Raw genomic sequence first — 22065 nt, 5'->3', positions numbered from 1 at the left:
GAGATTACTTTTTTTTTTTTAGTTTGTTAGTTATATTTGTATATTGTAAACCAATCGCATGAAAATATCCTTTTCATTGCATGTGTAGCCAAAGCCTAATACAGATTTGCCACACGGTTGCTCTTGGCAATGTGTTCTTTCATCACCATGAACATGGTCAACCCCATGTTGTCGCAGAGCCATATGTGCATGCATAAATACTTTTTCCCATGTATTAATTGTAAGTATTTTGATATTCGTGACATAAACTAGATCATTGATTGTTTGAAAGGTGAAATAGGAGTGGATACCACTGGTACAGATACATTGGATCATTTAGTGATACAGGCCCTATGAATAGCTATCGCCTTGGAATGGTTGCACATAATGACAGCTGCTCTAGCATTGTTGTTGTGCCTGCTGATCCAACACAACTTGTAAAATTGCTACTTCTTTGTTCTTTTTGTTGACAGCGCTAATGCCTGGCAGAGCAGACACAAGTATTGCTCTGCAAACAGGTGATTGAGGATGTATCTACGAATGTATTTATGTACAGGGTTTCCCAGTGCATTCATGGCATGGTTTAGAAAGTGTATGCATTTGATAAATAATGTTAGTCAATCTTAGCTTTCAGCTAAGAAATATGTTGCTAACAATATATTATGACTTTTTTCAGCATACTATAATATGGATTTTTCCATATAAAAATACTTTGACCTAGTCATGATTTTTGACATACTATACTATGACCTTTTCACGACATTTTTTGAAATAGTATACTATAACTTTCTTTGGCATACTTTGCTATGACTTTATTTACATATTACAGGATTTCTTTTGTTTTTTACATTCTACACTATAGCTTTTAAAATACCATACTATGAATAGTTGATGCTATTTTTTGATATACTAGAATATAACTTTTGTTTGACATACTTTACTATGACTGTTTCCCCATACTAAAAAGTCCAAATATCAGTAAACATGAACAAGTCTCTCTTTAAGAGAGAAACTGTGTTCACAAATATTGATAGACTTTTCCAACTCCATTGAAATAAAATATTGGAATTCTTAATTTAAGTGGTGTTCCCCCAAACATAACTTGGTATTTCATTTTTTTTGGTAAGACTGTTTTGATATTATCCTTGAATCATTAAGAACAAGCATCGGGGGTGACAGATATCCCTGTTGTGGTCAGGTGCATGTGATGAATTAATGATAAACACACTAAAAAGCCATATATCTGTAATTGTTGAACATAACAGTTGCTCTAACACTGCTATAGAGCCTCGCCAATGCACGACAACCTATGCATTTATATAACTGCTTTGTTTTTTTTTTGACAGGTTTTTGTTAAGAAAAAGAGACAGTCCCTTATCCTCTCAGAAGGTTGACACAACACCACAGGAACATGTATAGTTTGAATTTTTTATTCATCTCTTTTTACTTTTTTGCTTTACGAAACAAATGCTTGCAGATGTCCAATGAATAAACAATAGCACCCTTCCTCTAAAAACAGGGGTCCCTTACCACATCAAGAAAAGAGACTCTTCTTGTCCAATTACAACCTCTCCAGATTCCCAAAGTGACTCTTATTTCCTGTATTTGACATTTGTTTAAGTGCATTAGTAGACAACATAACCATTTCGATTAATGTGCAATAGCTGAGTTTATGGTCAATGCGAAAAGATATATACATTGCAGCTATGACTCACATTAACTGTCTTTCAACACTTGAGCTAGCATCAGAACTGGAGAGGGAGGCAATCACGACGCAAGGAGTCTCCTTTCAAGCCCAGCCTTCGTAAACAGCAACCTTAACCTACATCATCATCAGGATTAACTAGACTTTTTTGTCACACCTGTTTTCCTCCAGTAAGACAAAAAGGTTAATAGATAGAATGGTTTAAAATAAAGTTTAGTGATTGTGCTTTTAAAACCAAAGTAAAACAAACATTGACATCAACACGAAACATAACAGTGCATTACAAAATACAAAAGAAAAGAAAAAAAAAATCCCAAAGTGGCACTTTCTTGGGGCAGCTAAATAATATAGCAATTTACAACATGGATGGAAATGATAAAATAATAATTATATTTACTGGCATAATAAAATTAGAATTCACAAAATAAAAAAGGAAGACAAATTTGAGGTACCACAGAGGGTAAAACAAGAAGACATCATGTATACACGTATATTTACACACAGTCCACATCTCTCTGCTTGCAGCTGTTGTATTACAGTAAGAACTGACTGTATGGGCTCTCCAAAGCTCTTGTCGAGGCAAGCAGAGTCATGTCAATGTCTGGAGTAAGACTTCACTCCATATTGCATTGGAATTAAACGTAAATATACTACTGCGTATTTTGTTTTGAATGCACTCTTATCTTCAGACACGCTTTCCTTTTTTTTAATGGACATAGAAAATGATAAGGTAGAAAAAAAACCATTGGTCTGTTTTCCAGATGTAAAGAAACACTACTGATGTACAGCATAATGGCAGCCAACATGATGGTGAAATACTGAGATATTTAAAATTGTAAGAGAAACAATGGTAATCCACTCTTGGAAAAGTCAGGTCAGTTCCTCTTTTCCTCATCTGTTCTTCAGCTTTCTGCCATCTAGGTGAAAAAAGCAAATATTTTGTTAACATCCATCTTTCATAGCTTGAGCGATATATTGACGTCAGCGTACTGCAAATATATCTCTACCTCTGTACATACAAGCCAGTAAGTAACAAGAAATTGTAGTATAGAAATGTGTAACTGGGTTTGAGGTAATTTAGAAACATCACGTATTCGATTACATAGTTGGACAACAGAAAACAGACGTTTGTACTGTATGTATCTTGGTCATAATCGTTAATGTGTAATTTCTATTGTATTTTTTAAACTCTGAAATATCGTTATTGGTGTGATCTGTTGAGTGATAGCCTGTGTACTCAAACAGTGTTTATGATATACTATTCTATTACATATTGTACTGTGACTGATGCAATTACTTTTTCTTTTACATATTAATGACAACTATACTATGACTTAACATCTTAACATACAATACTTTGCCTTTTTATATAAATTTTCAATGACATTTTAATAAGTTTTTATGACATGCTATAATATGACTTTGATGAAAACCAATACTCAGTTTTTTTACATTTTCATGAGAAATTATAACTAGTGCTGGGCGCGTTAACGCATGTTTTTTTTTTATACTGAAAAACGAGACAATACATAACAAGAGGATGACAAGAACAGTGGGATAAAAGCCAGCAAACATCCTGTCGTCAGACTGTCTCATGTTTGCCGTTTTGTATTTGAGATATGATGTCCCTTCAGGGTTGCCGTAGAGAAAAGGCGACTTCCGCTGCTCTCCCTGGAGGCTGCGGTAAAGTCAGCAGACACTTTCATTCTTCTCTGACATCATAACCAAAAACAAGAACGACACACGCGCCTTATTTGCTACTGTCGACAGGCTAACAAACCCTCCAGTGTCGGTAGCTGCTGAACTCCAATCCACCTGGGCATGCAATCAATTTGCCTCCTTTTTTACTGACAAAATTCAGAAAATTAGACAAGCAGTCAGTGCCTCCACATCAACCACAGGATATGTGTTGTCCCGATCTCTGAATAACATCCATTCAATGGACCGTAGAAGCCTAGAAGACATTATACAACATCTGAAGTCATCCTCCTGCTGCTTCGATATTCTACCAACACACTTTTTCAAAAATATTTCAAACTGCATGACCACTGATCTTTTACAAATTGTAAACACATCCCTTCTCTCAGGTGTCTTCCCACAAGCCATAAAAACTGCAGTTATTAAACCGCTCCTAAAGAAGGTTAGTTTAGACTCCACAACAATGAAAAATTAAAGGCCAATATCAAACCTAAAATAATTGAAAAAGCGGTTTTCCAACAGCTGACCAGCTTCTTGGCCGTAAATAACTGCTTTGATGTTTTCCAGTCAGGCTTTCGACAGCACCACAGCACTGCAACTGCTCTTGTTAAGGTTTTCAACGACATCCACTTAAACATAGACAATGGCAGAAGTTCAGTCTTAGTGTTACTGGATCTCAGTGCTGCATTCGACACGGTCGACCATGCCATACTCCTAGAAAGACTAAACATCTGGGTGGGACTCTCTGGCACAGCACTTAACTGGTTTGAATCCTACTTGAAGGGCCGAGAATACTTTGTGTCTGTGGCTGATTACACATCAGAGCTGACTAAAATGACATGTGGTGTTCCCCAAGGTTCAATACTGGGGCCTCTTCTGTTCAACATCCACATGCTTCCACTAGCTCAGATTATGGAAAACAACAAAGTGTGTTATCATAATTATGCAGACGACACACAAATCTACATAACTATGTCACCAGGGGACTATAATCCCATACAAGGGCTGGGTAACTGCATTGAACAAATCAACAACTGGATGTGCCAGAATTTTCTTCAATTAAACAAATAAAACAGAAGTAATTGTTTTCGGTACCAAGGACGAACAATTGAAAATCACTGCTCAGCTTCAGTCACTGATGTTAAAACCCACAAACCAAGCCAGAAATCTAGGTGTAGTTATGGATTCAGATCTCAACCTGAACAGCCATATCAAGACAATTACAAAATCAGCCTATTATCACCTGAAGAATATATCAAGGATTAGAGGACTTATGTCTCAACAGGATTTGGAAAAACTTGTCCACGCATTTATCTTCAGCAGACTGGACTACTGTAACGGTGTGTTTACAGGTCTCTGTAAAAAGTCCGTCAGAAAGCTGCAGCTGATTCAGAACGCTGCAGCTCGAGTCCTCACTAAGACCAGGAGGGTGGATCATATCACCCCAGTTCTGAGGTCTTTGCACTGGCTTCCTGTCCAACAAAGAATTTACTTTAAAATCCTGCTGTTGGTTTACAAAGCATTGGATGGTTTAGGGCCAAAATACATCTCTGATCTGCTGCTACCTTATGAACCATCCCGACCCCTCAGGTCGTCTGGGACCGGTCTACTTTCTGTTCCCAGAGTCAGAACTAAACATGGAGAAGCAGCGTTCAGTTTTTCTGCTCCACATATCTGGAACAAAGTCCCAGAAAGCTGCAGGTCTGCTGAGACCCTCAGCTCATTTAAATCAAGATTGAAGACCTTTCTGTTTGCTGCTGCCTTTAATTGAACCACATTCAATTAATATATTAATCAATTTCCTGCATTTTACTACTGCATTTTGTTTTTTAATGTTTTAATGAATGTTCTTAATTGTGTTTAAATCTCCTTTTCTTTTGCCTTATGTTTTGATGCTTTTAATGGTTTTATGTAAAGCACTTTGAATTACCTTGTTGTTGAAATGTGCTATACAAATAAACTTGCCTTGCCTTGCCTACATGTTCGTGCACCTATGCTGAAATTCATGGTAAACACATTTAAACGGCACAGATCGGGAGTGAGCGAAGGACTTTGAAAGTTAGCGGAAACATTAACGTGAGACAACATCCGGTTTTCAGAATAAGATGCCAACAAAGTATGAATTATATTCACATTAAGTATAAAACATGCTACCTGCATCTCGTGATCCAAATGGTATTGCCCTTTTGTTCATATAGCAGTACTTTTAAAATTAAAGTGCGCAATACACTACTTTATAATTCATTATTGAACTTTGCCATAACAATGCGATAAAATATTTTAATCGTTGCCCAGCACTAATTATAACTTATTTCGTGATATCCTGGCAACTTACAATACCACGATGTTTTTATGATTTTTCTATGAATATTTTTTACGAGATACTATTCTGTGATGACCTACTATAATATGAGATTCTATATTATGAATTTATGATGACAACCTATGCCCTAACTTTTTACGACATTACATTTTCATCACCTACACTACTTTGTAATGTTTACCTCAAGCTCTTCATCTCCTGGTTGGAAGGCCCCCGCGGTGTTAAGGCCCATGTCTGCAGGGTTCCTGCGGCCTCCTTCTCCTCTTCGCCGACCCCCTGAGCCCCTCGAGGACATGGAGCTGGAAGAGCTTGGGTCCCGGGGGCTGTTGACTGTGGGGAACTGGGGTCGGCTATAGGGCAGAATGTCCTCGGAACCTAGGGACACAGAAAAGTTGTAGGAGGAATTCTCGAACACATTGCATCGAGGGAAACCCTCACATTGTTCTTGTTGTACCTGGGTGTTGCCGTGCCCTGCTGGTGGTGCTACCCTCATGTTTATTCCCTTTCCCTCCATGAGCAGTCTTTTGTCTCTCTTGAGCGTCTTTGCGTTCAGATGAGCTGTTTCTGGGGTCCGAGCCCTCTCTCGGCCGATAACCCCCCGTTCCTCCTCTCTTGTCTCGAACCTCCCCTGCTTTGGGGGAAATCACTCCCCGGCCCTCCAGGACTGCCTTGGAGGGGTGTGTGGGCGACTTGACCACTGCCGGAGGTGGGATTGGCGGAGGTGGGAGACCTGAAGGACAAACACAGGAAGAAAGAACATTAACCACAGACATCAACTTTTCTTTTTTTTTTAAGTTTTGAAACTTTAGTGTGTATCATCTTTCACTCAGATGTCTCAGACCTGCAAGGTGATACACAAACACAGCTGCAGTGTGTGCACTCGAGAGGCAGAATCTGGATAGATATTTATGAGATTTGAGTGAGAGGAAGAGGCGAGCGTGACGGTCAGCAGCTGGCTCTCTGACCTGCTCGAAACTCCCCTGTCAATGAATCAATGCTCCTTGTCCTTGAGCCATATTCATACGAGGTGGGCCACACTGCCAGCTAAACAAAATGCAGAGAAAAAAAGCCTAGTCTGCCTGCGATCAATGGCTTTTCATCAGCTTCTGACCTGAAGGATGGTTTTGTCAGCAACCACGCTCATAATCCACACAGGATTAGAAGGCTAATAAACGTATCACGTGGCAACTCTTACACCTTGCTTTCATTTGGAAAGCAACCTTAGACTTTTTAAGATTGTGGAACACTGGACTTTGTGGGGCAGATGATGTCTTGTTGGTACAATCAGGCAGCTTCAATACACTCCTTCCTGAATACAAAAGGGGGAAGTCAATATCATACAGCAGAGAGGCGTCTGCAGTTTTTTAATATCTCTCTTGCCTCCTGAGTCTGCCTAAGTCCGATCAATGCCACAGGCTGTGAGATATGCCTCACTACTAGGGAAGAGCAGAGCGCCTGTTAGATTTATGAGTGAATATCTGCGAGGACAGTGCTCAGGTCTGAAAAGTGTCTCTGGGCTTGCCAAGGAGGGTGTATTGGAGGGCCTGGTGGTTAATTAAGCAGACAAGGCTGAGACCGATCAAGAGAGACAGGAAAGGGTTAAGTACAGAGAGGAGGTAGACAAAGGCACTAGAGTCAAATACAATATGAATCACATGGGGGAATATAACTTTGGAGCATCCACTGTGCAAACGAGAGTGAAATGAGTAGGTAAGAGCCTTCTCTTAGGCTGTCTGGATAGTAGTCTCAGTCTAGAGTACATGGAAAGGTAAAGAGACGAAAACAAACAAATTATAGAAACGCACGTAGTGTGTGTGCGCGCATTACAAACAATGTCAGGGTTTTATTTCTTTACTGTCCTTAACTAAATGAAACCCCCTTCCTTCACCTCAGCACCAGCCTTCCAGACTACAGAATGGGAGGGGGAGGGGGGGTATATAACCTCCAAATGAAAAACAATCCATTCAGATGAAATGTAATCAGCAGGAGAACTGGTAGACAGACAGAGCTGTCAGTCCGCCCCCTCACTGCTCAAACAAAGACGGAGGAGAGGGGAGCTTGGGAGAAGAGGAGCGAGTAGAACGGGATGGAGAGATCATTTCAAAAGGGAGGGGCAGCGAATGGGGAAGAAGCCAGGATATAAGGACGATGGCAGGAGGCGGAGGTTTAGGGTGGGGGGGTTGGATTTTGTGCAGTGATATAGCCGGTCTGGCTCCCAGTGAGTTGGACATTAAATCTCCCTGTCAAGCGCTTCCAACACTCAAGGACACCTGACACTAAGAGGAGAGCCATCTCTGGGACAGCACATACTGTACACAGCGGAGTGATTGTGTGGTGATAAAAAAAAAAGAGAAGATATTTCCACACATCAAAGCCGAGAGGAAACGGGCAGAAAAAGTGTTTTCTCCCCCACTGGTAGGCTGTGTCGTAAAGAATGATGCTGTAAAAAGTAAATTGCTCTTTTACTTAACAAGGTTAAAGCTCTTCCTTCTGTGTACAGCTGCTCCGGTATTTAGCCCCCGTTTAGTTTATGTTCGACTCCGACCGAGTAAAAGGTGGCACTTCAGTCTGAGCCACAGCACCTGGATCAATTTCATTAGTGGCTAGAGTGGAGAGACATCCCAGTGTCAGCACAGCCAAGCTGGGCAGAGCTCCCCTGAGACACACCCCCCCCCCCACTCCTCCCCGCCATGGCCCTGGCCTCCAGCCCGCTACTCGCCCGATCTGTTCAGCACTGCACAGATTAGGAGCAATGCCATGTATGCGTGTGCATAAACACATGAGAGAAGATGATAAAAACTCAGTCATTTACGGACACTACATCACACTAAACTGCATTTTCCCTCCCATATCTGTAGAGGGAATGGAGGCAGAGTCATTGACACAAACTGGCCATCTGTGTGCTTGTGGGATACAGCTTAACTATTTTGTGTCTATCTCTCTATTAGTCTGTTGGCTGTATTAAGTCATTAGTACCTTTACAGACAACCCTGTTCATACCCATTACCAACGTAAGAGTTAGTTAGTAGATGATAGTTGCAATATTTCAAATCACAGTCAATATTATAGGCCAGAACATAAATTGAGACCATTTTCTATAAATTAAACTTCAGGCCTGAACAGGAAGTTTACATAGAAATACACAAGTTATATTTGTAGCAGCAGAGTAGCTCACTTGACATTAATTATCCGGGTAGAAATCTACCATAACATGCAATACATATCCCACATGAGTTTACTGGATATCTTCCTTTTTGAAAACAGTTTGAAATCCTAATTATTGTGTTTTTGTTAATCATGTGTACCTTCATTATAGGGTTCACGTCGCTGGTTTCCTGGATGAACTGCAGGATGCTGTTTCTGCTTCTTAGGAGGCCGCCTGTGCACAGCTGCCATACTCATGTTACTGTCTGTGGACACTGGGCTACCAGGACGGTGGCTTGGCGGGTTTATTTGGTATTTTCGTGCTGAGAAAAGCAACAAATGGATAGTTTAGTTTGCTTTACCGTTCCTTGTATTTTTTCGCAGTAACGTTTCTTGTGGATGTGGCGACTATATAATAAAACCTACCAGAAGCTCCTCCAACTTCGGGACCCAGTGTGTTGGGATATTTGGCCACCCTGACGCCTGAATACTCTGCAGCTGCAGCAACCGCTTGAGCGAAGTCAGCATCAGTGAAGAATGATCCGTCTGATGAGCTGACGGCACTGGACCTCCCTGAAGAGACATTATCCTCTTCAGAAGCGGATCCCCATCCGTTGATCATGGAGCCGGTCACCGAGCTCTCCAGGTCGCCCATGCTGGACGCGGGCGTCTGTTCAAGCCCTCGTAGCAGCAACCTTCGAGGGTGCATCTGGGGATGGTGGGGGTGTGTGTGGTGGTAGTGCATTTTGGCCACCTCTGCATCTGTCTCGTCGCCCTCCTCTTCCTCTTCCTCCAATATATCATCCTCCTCCTCCATACCATCAGTGTCCAAGGCCAATGGGCTGGTGATGTACCCATAAGTGTGTGAAGGGGAGAGGGGCCTTGGAGGGGCTGGGGGGCTCACAGTGTGGCGCCTGCAACGGGTAAGAAACACGCAGTATCAGAAACCCGTCATGTTTTGGATATATTCTGTAAAAAAAGTAAAATATACCAGCATCATGGGACCAAACTGCAAATTACATGTAATTTAAATTCATTCTGATGATTTTCTGAAGTACACCTCAGCAAATGTTTGCGAGTTTGTGGCTATATTGTCCTCTTTCAGAACCAGATAATAAGCAATAAAAAAAAATGCCAACAATGACGTAAATTATTATTTAGTTTGGCAGCTTAATCTTGAATTGATGGTGTCTTCATTTATTTGAGCACTAATGAGGATGAATTCCTGCTCACAGCTGGTTTACCACAAAAAAAAATATTACTTGGACAAATATTAATATTTAGACTGTCTTTGTTATTTCAAACAATCAAACCATTGCAAGTCGATTTATATACTGTACTGAAATGAGCTGAAACAAATGGCTCCCAATGTAAGAAATCAATCTAAGATCTGCTTTTGAAAAATGGCCACGAGCTCGGTTCAATATAGGCTTTGGAATTAATGGGCTAAAACATAAAAAGAGTTGTGAATTTCAAATACTTGGGAGATTGTGATTCTCTTTGAGGCTTCAAATCATTGATAAATTCCCTGAAAACCTTTACACCGCTCCACTCTCCTGCTGCTACTTGTTTCGCTAGTAGACATCACACAGGTGTACCTGCGTTCATGGCTGTCAAGTGCGTCCTGGAGCATTGGCTGCATCTCCTCCTGGGGTGAGGGGGTGAGAGTGGCTGTGGACTGGTGACTGTAAGATACAGCTGCAGGGGAAGAGGCTGCCCCTCGGATGGGAGGGGTGGGCCCCCTCTCCATCTCCATCTCCTCTTCCTCCTCCAGCTCATCAGGCTGCAGGTACATGTGAGAGGGGGGCATGGGGCACTGCATGTCTGGTTCACAGCTGCCAACCGAGGGAAACGAGCATCGTTACCGTCGTATCACTCACACAAAAATAACGAATGTTTTCATATACTGAAGCCAGGAAAACATAAACTGAATATTCATGGCACCCTTCTATCAAGGTTTGACAAGAGCCTAGCACTAATGGATAGGAAACCCTTGGGGCAAATGCTTCCAATGGAGGCGAGAAACGGCAGAAAAGGCGAGAAGAATGAACTCTTATTTAAATAGAGTGTGTGCATGCCTGTCAGCTTGTCTGTGTCTTTGTGTCTGTTCAGACATGTCCCACCTTTCTTCCATCGACAGGGAGTACTCCTCTGTGCTCCGACTTGGGGGTGGGTTTGCAGGGGGAGGGGGCAAAAGGTCAGCCCAATTCATTGTGCTCTGTTTGGGTAGTTTGGGGGTGCGCACTCCCTTCTTCTGACCCTGACTCCCTGCTCAAAAATGAAAAAAAAATACTGTCAATCGCAAGACACCTGCAGACACACATACTTATATTCACTCTATCTCTGAAAAGCACATCAATTATTAATGTTGAAGAAATCGCAGGGTAATGAGCAAGGAATTGACAGCAGTTAAAATACATTAACACGACTGGCTGACAAAGAAAAGATCATTTTACATGCAAGAGTGCAAAGGCTAATGCTAACCCTCCACTTTTATGCAAGTGTGCACACATACCTCTCAGCTAATAAATGATGGGACATACTATAAAGCACAGCCATTTCCCTGCAGCAGTGTTGGCAAGTACCAAGAGGAAAGGTAGGAGGAAGGGGCCCAATTAATACCAAACTATTAGAATTGTGAACCAATGAGCTGTGAGGTGCAGCGAGCACTAAAGGCTTCTCCTTAATGGCTTGAACTTCAAACGCAATATCAGAATGGATACATGGCATTAAGGTGGCAGTGTTGCGTGCCGTCTGCAATGTGTTATCATTTGTCCTTGTCCGCAGACATTGAGGCCCTGATGAAATTAGGCTACTCCATACTGGAATTAAAGTAGAGCCAATTAAAGGAGAAACAAAACAGAATAAAAAAGGCTCCTTTTATCAAATTTGTTTTAAACATCCCTTAGATGACGTTGCACCCAGAAAACAAAAGGAGCAATGAGCAAATGCCTGGCATTGTGCTCATGTCTTTGTTTGAAGTCATTGTTATCAGTTTCCACTTCTCTTCTGCAATTTTCCACTTTCTGAAGGCATCTCCCTTTCAATTTCTCTTCAATGTAAGCTGACATGGAAATTAATCAAATTACCATTTAAAAGCATGCATTATTAGCATCTCAAAGTGATTTATTGCTGTTGAGCAATACTGGGATTTTCAAATGGAGCCGTGGGTTGTGTGTGATTATATGGTTCAGAATAACAATAAGCTGGGAAAATTTGGCAGTTAAATTAAATTAGGTCAAATGGGTCATAGTATAGTATGTTAATAATAAAGTCATAAAATGTCCTCAAAAACGTCATTTGAAAGTCATTATTTCACTAAAAAGTTGTTCTGGTTTTTCCTTTATGCCATAACTTTCTTACCGGAGGTGCTACTGCTGCCTCGGTCGGAGCTGTTGTAGGAGCCTCCAGTGTGAATGTCATGGGCCTGGTTGTAGGGGATGGTGGCTGGCATAGGGCTAGGGCTGTCCCCTCCTCTGTAGCGGTCTGAAGGTGGGAAGAATGGAGTGTATGGTTAGTACGGCCCCAGCCAGACATTTTGCCAAGTCAGAAACTTGCAAGCAAAGCATCCACTTTTGAGAATAAGGAAATGAAGGACGGTATTTCATCGGTAGAACAAAACCATTTCGCAATGGAAAAGGGAAATTCTGTATACCATGAAAATACATTACACTGTGTACAGTGTTACACACAAGAAGAGGCATGCAGTTCATGCTTTATCATTTTCAGGTGAGTAGGTGAACACATGCAACATCTGCAGAACACATCTCAAAAACTATCACACCAGATGTGGTTCCCTTCTGCAGGTATAATAAGGTGATGATAGCTTCGTTCAAAGCGGTTAAATATCTTTGTCTGTCCTTTAGAAATCCGACACCACAGATAAACACTCACACCTGCCTTCATCACAAAAAGAAAACCCGGATACCACATGACGACAGCAATCCAGGCCTGGCCCACATTTAATGGCAAAGATTGAACATGATTGCGTGGCGGATGATGAAGGGTTACATGAATGCCATACAGAGAGGCAGAAAGAGAGTGATGTTGACTGAAAAGGAGCGAGAGACAGAACCGAGGAAAATACGAGCATGGAACTCTTCTACAGGCTTCCACAGTGAAGCTGGATGAGCCGGGAGAGAGGAGAAGACAGAGGGAAAAATCAAGTGGAGGAAGTTCATGGCTTGGAGATGACCTCTTTAACCATGGCTGCTGAGTAGTCCACACACTCACCCTTGTTCAGCTTGTTTTGCTCCATGATGTTGTACTGTAGCTGGGAGGCCATTTCTTGTTTCTGCTGCTGAACTGAGGGGGGCTTCCAGCAGTGTTTTTCATTCATCTCCCCTCCACCCAGGAGTCCTCCTCCACTCCCTCCGGTTCCTCTGTCCGAGTTAACGTTGTTGCCCATGATGGAGGACTGGATGAGCTGGGTGGTGGCGTACGGTGTCGGCTGGCCCCCTGGACCCACAAAGCGGCCATCTTTCAGGTTTGGGCTGTTAAAGGTCTTCATCTCATTGATCTTGTTGGACAAGTCGACGTCTCCATAGACTCCTGAATCTGGCACCATGAGGTTGGTCTGCTTGTTTTCCATCTGGTTGTTATAATTGGCGATGCAGTCGGCTGGAGAACATGAGGAGGTTATTTAGTCAATCTCGTCTAAAGCTGATTAGCTTAGGAGCAGTATGCCAGTTTGGTGAAAGTTTGAAACAATAAGGCATCTACTGTCGAGATCAAAGCATTTATTTGAGGAAAGCAAACACATTTACATAACAATTTCAAGCTTTGGAAAGAGGGACACTAGAGAGACATGTTTTCATATTTCCGTTTATAGTCTCCGTTATATTTGCCAAATGATGATCTACTTTAGGTGACTGACACAGGTGGTATAACACCTTTCTCGCTCAGTCTCATCCATGACTCAATGTGGGTGTCATCTCTGTTATTTTCCATCTGACGGTGGGAGCATCTTTGCTCATTGAGAGGGACAGAAAGACACGTCTGTATCAAAGACCTGGAATGAGGCTCGCAGTAAAAGCACAGCGCCACTGACAGATCCAATTTTCTCTGGCTCATAAAATATTCAAATCCTCCAGCAGATCTAAGAGCCAGCCTTGCGGTAAATACCAAGGCCGGCCGTAGGTGCACGCCGCTCGCGCCACGCGCCTCACATTTCAGCAGCACGGAACAGTTCGACACTTCAAAGGTTGACGTGTGAAGGCGCCCCTATGGCTCAGATAAAGGGACATTAAGTCCTATTTCTTTGCACTGTCACCTAGTCAGTGATCCTCTTAATGTTCACAGAGTTTAGTTTGGCACACACAAAGCATGCGTCTGGCAAGCTCCTCAGTGTCATACAGCGGGGTGTCATGCGATGAGTGAGAGCTGCCTTTAGCCTGTTAAACATCTTACACCATGTTACGGTAGGGTGGAACACTCAAACCACAGACGGCTGATTAGCACAAAGGAAAAACTAAACTTGGTGACTATGTCGACAAAATGAATTATTAATGCTCATTGGGAAAGGTTTGAAGCAGGCAGAAACTATTGAATGGCTGGATGGATATTAGGCAGAACAGCTGGACAGGAATTATGGGCTGCCCTTAAAGGCACAGTCCCAAAGTGCCTAATTTAGAACATAAAGCATTTCATTGCAGGCCAAGTTTCCAAGGAAAGGGTTGTTTAAGACTTGGGTCACAGCTGAAAATGAATAACTAAGTCCTGTGTCATCCAAGCTGACGTTTTTGGCGACAACTTTTACTCTGCTCCCTTTGATGTGATAGGTCACCTTGTGTGTGTGTGTGTGTGTGTTACAGTATTGTATAGTAATAGTGTATGTGATTTTTCCCTTTTTTTGTCAACTACACTAGTGCTGAATAAACAAAAGGCCACCTGGTGGTGTTCCATAAGTCGCTTTCCCTTATTTCCTCTCCACCTATCCTACATTCTCGCTCTCCACCTGCACTCATACATTTCAGTGTATTAGCATATAGGCATTTGTCATCACTCCTTTCTCCCCCCCCCCCCCCCATCCCATCTGGTCTTCCAGGTGCACACTTCTCCCTCTATCATTCTCTCTTCCTCTGCTTCTGGCCACCGTCTGCAGTCCAGCCTTGACCTCTTCGCCCGCTGCCCATTTCTTAAATAACTGAGCACTTAAGGGAAATTACATTACCGGCTATAACAACAGTATGGAAATCAGCAGAGCAATTCGATTAGCAACAGAGTAGAGCCATAAGCCCCTCTCAGTGTGCTCCTTTTATTTCCTGCCTAAAACAGCTCTACTTTAACCTCAGATAAATCAAATACACAAGCACACAGCCTCTCTTAATCCTAATATTTCTTCAGGTCTTTTTCTTGTGGAAACCTATAGAGAGGAGAGATACACAGAACAACTCTCCAGGGAGGTAACCCAGATATCAGATTGTGCTTCCTTTTGCACCGTGGATTCCCCCGGCTCCTACATTTGTTATCTCCACCGTTATTTTGTCAAGGGCTGCATCATTGCGTTTGAGGGAGTGTTTATTTTGGCTGTCTCCTACATACGGAAGTGTCGGCACTACATACCTGGGCGGCTGTACGTTGCCAAGTTGCTGTCGCTGTTGCCATTGCCTGCAGTGCAGCAGTTGATGCTGCAGTCTTTGTGGTTGGAGCAGGAGTTGGGCCACGTGTCTGCCAGCCAGGGCTGAGTGGCAGATTCCCCAATGTTTAGCAAACCAGGCCTGTAAAATAAATGGGACCAAATGGTTAACAATAGTAAGAGACTAAAGCCAATACCACAATAACATTTATGTGAATGAACTAAAACACCCACAGTAGCACACGATTTGAAAGAGATTATGTGGAATTTATTCATCCAGCAGCTGAGAATAGGAAACATCCAGCTTTACTACTTTTTGCCTTTTAGCCACACACACACACACACACACACGCGCTCGGGGAGCACATTAGAAAAAAGCCCCGCTAAATAGATTGTGTGTGCTTGACTTGCACACAGCCGATGACACTTTCCCTAAGCCCTCACGAGCATTAGCGAACTGCCTGGATTAGACAACCAGATAAAATTCACTCCCAATGTTGCGAAATGTGCGTCCTGAACAGCCAGTGAACCGCAAATGCTCCCTGAGTAGATTCTATGATGTCACAAAACATCTCTATCATTAAAAAAAAAAAATGAGTTGAGCTATACGGAAGGAAACTGGAGCACCAGAAGAGAAACCCGGGCGGACCAGTCCTTCACGTCATCTCCTGGCCATCCGGCTCTATTGTTTCCATGCCTTGCTCCCCTTTCTTCGGCTTTATTCCCAATACAATACGAGATCACTTGTTCAACTGGATTCTACTGTACAACGTGACCTCAGGCCAGTGTTAAAAGGGCTGGGACTAAATAGCCTTCTATTGCTCATGAAATGAAGCAATCTAGCATACAAAGGGAATGCAGGCTACTCTACCAGGGCCATATACCATGTTTCAGTATTCAGATGCCCACAGTATTACTTCCAGTTTGCATATTCCAACACTGAATTAGCATTGAATTACGCTTCCTCGTTCCCTCTCAAATTACTCATTTCTTGGATTCATTTTGGGTAATGAACACATTTGTCTTGCACAGCCAAATACGATCTCACAATAGCTCCTCAATCACCCCGGCAGTTGTGTGTTGATATTGAAAGGCCATTGTCTTTGTGCAGAGCCGACACAGCCATGCTGCATATGGGATTCAATCATAGCGCTGGATAATATAATGAATATGGATTTACTGCTGATGGCTCCAAGCTAACTATTTATTCACACATGAACAACACGCACACTCATGTACACTTGCAGTCAGCGCTGTGTGCATTATGCACTCTCAGTAAAGACTGGGCAACAATTAAATACATATTTCCTCTTTTTGTCTGCGTACTCAATTTTCACTATTTCCCCGCTGTATGTAAACATGTGGTAGCGAGTTGATGCAGTGTTTGTCATGCGCACAGTCTCAGATGTCAGTGTATGTGCACAATGCACCATTCCACAACATGAAGAGGTGTGTGCATGTATCTCCATTCATCTTTTAGGGTGAAGCTATGGCACAGCCTTGTGGTTGGATGTGGCTCTCCACCATATAGGATGAGGATGGGCTCCTGGCAGACTACATGGGGCTTTGTTCCTGTTATCACATATTTAATGCACCTCCTCACCCCTCCTCAGCTCTCTGCTGCTTAAGAAAGTCACAGCACTCCCCCTAGTGTTTGTTGGAAAGAAGTACACTTGCCCAACCCTACTCATCTGTTGAGGAGCTTTACCATCCTCGTTCAATTTACCAAAATGTGGTTAGTATTTAAAATATTACTGAACAGACTCTTTCTCAAAACAATAAATAAACTCTTACCTTCCAGCGCTGCTTACACCTTCTCCTCCTCTCTGATATGCCACTGAAAAGAGAGAAAATAAGTTACGGACATGATTTATTACTACTGTCATCACATCAGCATCTTTGTCATGGAAGGTCCAATTATTAATATTGATTATGAATAGTTTGTTTTGTCAGCGATGATGGGAATGCTACTTTTTAACAAGTGTGAGTTATTGTATCAGTTTAAGTGAGAATGTGAATGAATGTGTGTGTGTGGCATAACTTCGGCTGAGTCACACACACACACACAGAGCAACAGAAACAGGAGGAGGATATGTAAGAGGCTTATGAAGAACGGAGATGCAGAGCTCTTTGGTTGTCTGGCTTGGGTTCAGTATGTTTGAAGCTCTGCGCACTGAAAGTTGGACTCTTTCAAGGAGCTCTAAGCTGCCGGTGTGTGTAGGAGAGATAAACTTCCAACTTGAATTACAATCTTTTCCCTGAGAGGAGTGGAGGTGGAAGAGGAGGAGGTCGGGCCTTAGCTGTGTCGATTCTGTCTCATTTTCAAAACAGCAAGTGTGGCTTTGGCCCTTTGCATGCAGACAGAGGAGTTCTTAGAGTAGCTCTCTCTAATGCAGACCAAAGTATCAAAATCTAATTCAAGATTAGAATTGTAGCATAAGGCACTGTGACGTCCTGGTTTTACACTGGCTACCAGCACAGGGATTTGTTTTCTTCTTAAAGAGACAGAAACCTAACCACACAATCAAGGAGTGGGTTTCACCTGAAAGATTTCCAGCAGATCAAAAGAACAAGCTTGCAATTATTCTACCTGATTGCAAGCCTCGAGGCAGTCAGGAACAACACTGCTACTGTTTATATGTGACCTCTGCACAGACAGGATCAGCCATACCACAAACACAAACTGGACTACATTGTCTCTCTCACGCTCACCTTTACTTCCTCGCACCCATTCACTGTTTCACATTCACCATTGCACTAAGCACTGCCAACACCCCTGACACACCTCCAGGGAACAAAGAACTTCAGACGGACGAAAGTCCACGAGTGGAAGAAAAAGGAGGACTGTAAATACAACCGCGCAGAGAGAGAGAGAGAAAGAGAGAGAGAGAAAGATAGAGAGGCACAGAGAGCTTTTCTTTTATCTGTTTTACACTGTCTCACTTCAATTCAAAGATATAGCTCCGCTACCGCTTGCCTATCTAATTGGTATGTTGGAGCGCTGGCGGTGTGTCATTCTCTTAAATCCCCTCTGAAGTTGCCAGCAGCACTTTGATCAAGTTACCACTAGTTTTAACAGCCTCTCAGTCGTGTGGCCTGCCCCTCTAGAAGCATTACGCTCCGACACGACCCAAGCATTTGGGTGACCATTTATTTCTAGCAGGTAGATCTCTAAACTGTGCCAATTTTTGACTCGTTATTTCTTGGTGCTCACCGAGTGTCCCCTCGCTTTCTTTTCTACAGTAAACGGCTCGAATCTATTAGGAATGAGGCTGCTCTGGCCATTAAAATGAGCGTTTCACATATGTATTGGAAAGGTTGTTGCTCGTGTACTGTGCAGCAAATGAATAAAAGTAGACATCCCATATTGTATATAAAGTAAAAAAAGCAAGAAAGTGCTTACCTGTTGGTGTGAAAGTAAAGGATGGCACTGTAGGGACAGAACAAAGAAAGAAAATAAAGCATTGATGTATTGTGCATAAGTTCCTGGGACTTCATTTATAGGCTTCATCACCACATAGTTTCTTTGAAAGTACACAAATTCACAAAAAGTATTTTAGCCTGCATTCACACGCTACTCGCTGGCCCCTAGTCTTTGATCCCTGCAGACATCCCTGGACCCAAACCGGGGGGGAAAGTGAGTGTTGAGCCAGCTGCTGGTTCAAATCCTGGCTCAGACTGTCAGAGGCCTGCTGGGCAGGGGTCACACACTGCGGAGATATCTGTTGCTATCTCTAACACTCACATCATCACACATACAGCTCAATTACTTACACTTTGGCATGGAAGGGGGCCCATGTGCAAAGGAAACATAAAGCAGGCAGATTCAGATTCTGTATCATGGCGAGTTTGGGTTGTGAGTATCTTTTATGAAATGCACTTTGTTTGTTGCGGCCCTCTTTGAAGAAGTAAAGGAAGCTAAAGTATGGATTGCCGTTGATGCAACATTGCACCATGCCAGTAGACATCCAGTACGCTGCCTTAAATATGTGCATCGTAGAAATGTTGCTGTCTGTCTTCAACCGACAGAATGAGATGAAAGACGCTGCTGTCACATTTTCATTTCCTCAAACAATTCATTCATACAGAACCTGCACCAACAAATGTCCACTAAATGCCACAAGCGTGTCTGAATCTCTCTTCTCGATGCTCAAACTAGTCTTCAGAGATGAGCAGTTGGATGGCTGTTTGATGCATGCCTTTGATGAAGGAACAGACCAACACTTGGAAGGCAAAACATCTGTGAGAAATGCAAACGTGATTGAAATACATCAACCGGGATCAATTCTTACACAAGAACGTCACAGATGTTCAATCCCGGACTAGACGAAGCTTTTACTGAGCAATGCGTCTTTGTCGAGTAATAATTTGGTTCCTGTAATCTCAGGCTTTCTTTTGTTTTAGCTGATGCGTTTGGAGTATTTCAGTTGCAAGATTGTTTTTGAGGATTTCTACAGCAGTCATAATAACATGTGCAATACAATACAGTATGTCAACACATGAGCACCATAGGGTTTACATGATAATCATTGGCAGGGGAATAAGAAAAAAAGCTATTTAATTTTTTTTAAAGTTGACTAATTTGAATATCGATAGAGGCAACACAAGCATACACTGTAGCAGATGCACACATACACAAGTCTCAATTCAGACAATTTCACCCCGAGTGCAGATTGTTGCTTCATGTGGTTGCAATTATAGTCCTTTCAAAACATTCTTAGTAACCAGTTCCAACAAAGACCGTGGCCTCTTGTGGTCTGGGTGCAGGAGGAGGAGGAGAAGGAGGGGGGGGGGGGGCATGTCTGCCTACTGTGCCCCAGAAGAGCTTTGTGAGTTTGTGAGTTAACATCAGCATGTAGAATCACAGAGAGTCAGAGGGTAACATCAGCCTACAGTCTACAGCCGCCTGGCCACAGATCAATACTGTCACGCAAAGCCTTCAAAGTTACTATTCTGTATCAGCGCGTTGCCTCTGAAGAACCCCTGTTTGTAAGTTACTTTGGTTAAAAGAACACTGGTACTGTCACTGAGGCTATTAGCTTGGATGAGGAAATCGCAGATTGCACATCATTTCTTCCCAAAGCAACACTAACTCTGGAACCAAACAGCAACATCCAACAACATATAGGCATGAGTGTGTTATCAGAAAATACAATAAAATCAAGACATCATTTGAAATGTCATGTTGGTCTTTCATAAGATGTTCAAAACAATATCTTTTTCATACCAAAATACAGAAAGCCACAGTTGTGACCATTAAAGACCATATATAAGTGTACAAATTGTGAAAGACCACAGCGCTTAAGGAAAAGCTGAGCTGAGGTGTCTCTCACTTTCACATGACTCACAACTCCCACTGTTAGCATGACTGCAGTGGGTTCACTGTGTTTTCTGTATAACAGCCACAGATTAGCACATTGTCTGTGTGCGTCTCAGGGTTGAAGGGCGAATCTCCTCTAACCCTGGCAGTCAGCAGTAAACCTGAGCCCAGGAGTAAAGACGGCGCAGGTAGCACTCACAGGCAGCAGCTGCACAGCCCAAGGCCACACATTAAGCCAGCCCCACACTTAAAGGAGACTCAGAAAGAAAGGCTAATAGCTCTCTTTATACTCTAACTATTGTGGGCAGAGGTCGGGCATGTCATGAGCCCTGTCACTTTGACTCAAGTCAGGTACAATCCGACTGGGTTACACTGTGGCTACTCTAGAAGGTTGAAATGCAGCGCGGGTCGTGATTCTTGGATGTTTCTAAACATATGGTAAGTAGACACTAGCTTGCGAAATGCTCAACTCCTCCATATCAAAAGGCCCCTCTCTAAAAGGACAGTGAGAGTACTTCAGGCATGGGCAAATGTCAGCATGTCCTTGATAAAGAGGTATTATGGTAAGACATTCTCTCTTTCCCAGCACAGTCAGAGGGGAGTTGCTAAAAGCAGAGTTGTTGGACCTCAAAATGCACTTTACTGAAAACACTCTTCAACCGCCCTTGCAGAATCAGTGTGACAGAAGTATGAAAAAGAAATAAAAGACGTCTTCATGCAGGACTCTCAGCGGGGGCTCACATCACATCCTAAAGCGCTCTGTTGGACTTTTGGTTCGACTTCACCTCAGGCACTCTACAAAGACATCTCTCTGTGTGCGACAGGCAGGATGTGAGGTAGGTTGGCAGCATTTGAAGATGGACGAGATTGGTTTGAAACAGAAATGAACACAGTACCGCACAAATAAATATCGCATTACATTTTCTCACCAAATTTCGCAAGAAAACCTCATGTTACCCCAAACCAGCACTGAACATCAGAAATTGAAGTCGATATTCCTGATAGCGTAAAACGTGTCCTGATGCACTTATGTACTGACCCTTGCGTATGCCTGCATAGCTGCTGGAGAGGCCATTCCTCTTCTTTCGGTGTCTGTACAACCAGATGCTGAAGACCATGAGGATGATCCAGCAAGCGGCTCCTATGCCTGCTATGAAGGCCGGCTGCTTGACCACATCTGAAATCTGCTGGGATAGGGGGTTCTGCTGGTCCACGGTCTCTGTCATTCGCCCAGATGCATCTGAGGATGGGGAATGGAGGAGATGTAAAAGCAGGATTAGAAAGGATAGAAACAAAAAGGTGCATTTGGTGGTACGAAA

At 42.8% G+C, this 22065-nt stretch overlaps 1 protein-coding gene across 1 annotated transcript in view; it reads right to left on the bottom strand.

The window, feature by feature from the left end:
• Window positions 1-1395: 1395 nt before the first annotated feature.
• The window catches only part of robo1 (roundabout, axon guidance receptor, homolog 1), a 130639-nt gene continuing 109969 nt past the window's right edge, over window positions 1396-22065 (bottom strand). Inside the window, exons 17-29 of the mRNA XM_079272101.1 lie at window positions 21786-21986; window positions 18830-18856; window positions 17221-17263; window positions 15414-15568; window positions 13083-13469; window positions 12213-12335; window positions 10973-11117; window positions 10448-10684; window positions 9276-9763; window positions 9011-9172; window positions 6160-6435; window positions 5887-6080; window positions 1396-2601 (exon numbers count right to left, since the gene is read on the bottom strand). Of these exons, the coding sequence (XP_079128227.1) occupies window positions 2587-2601; window positions 5887-6080; window positions 6160-6435; window positions 9011-9172; window positions 9276-9763; window positions 10448-10684; window positions 10973-11117; window positions 12213-12335; window positions 13083-13469; window positions 15414-15568; window positions 17221-17263; window positions 18830-18856; window positions 21786-21986 (2453 nt within the window). The 3' untranslated portion in view covers window positions 1396-2586. The remainder of the gene's footprint in view (window positions 2602-5886; window positions 6081-6159; window positions 6436-9010; window positions 9173-9275; window positions 9764-10447; window positions 10685-10972; window positions 11118-12212; window positions 12336-13082; window positions 13470-15413; window positions 15569-17220; window positions 17264-18829; window positions 18857-21785; window positions 21987-22065) is intronic.

This window comes from Melanostigma gelatinosum, assembly GCF_949748355.1.
Source record: "Melanostigma gelatinosum genome assembly, chromosome: 7".
NCBI lineage: Eukaryota > Metazoa > Chordata > Actinopteri > Perciformes > Zoarcidae > Melanostigma > Melanostigma gelatinosum.
The sequence above is the reverse complement of the archived record's forward strand: the minus strand, read 5'-3'. Positions and strand labels throughout refer to the sequence as shown.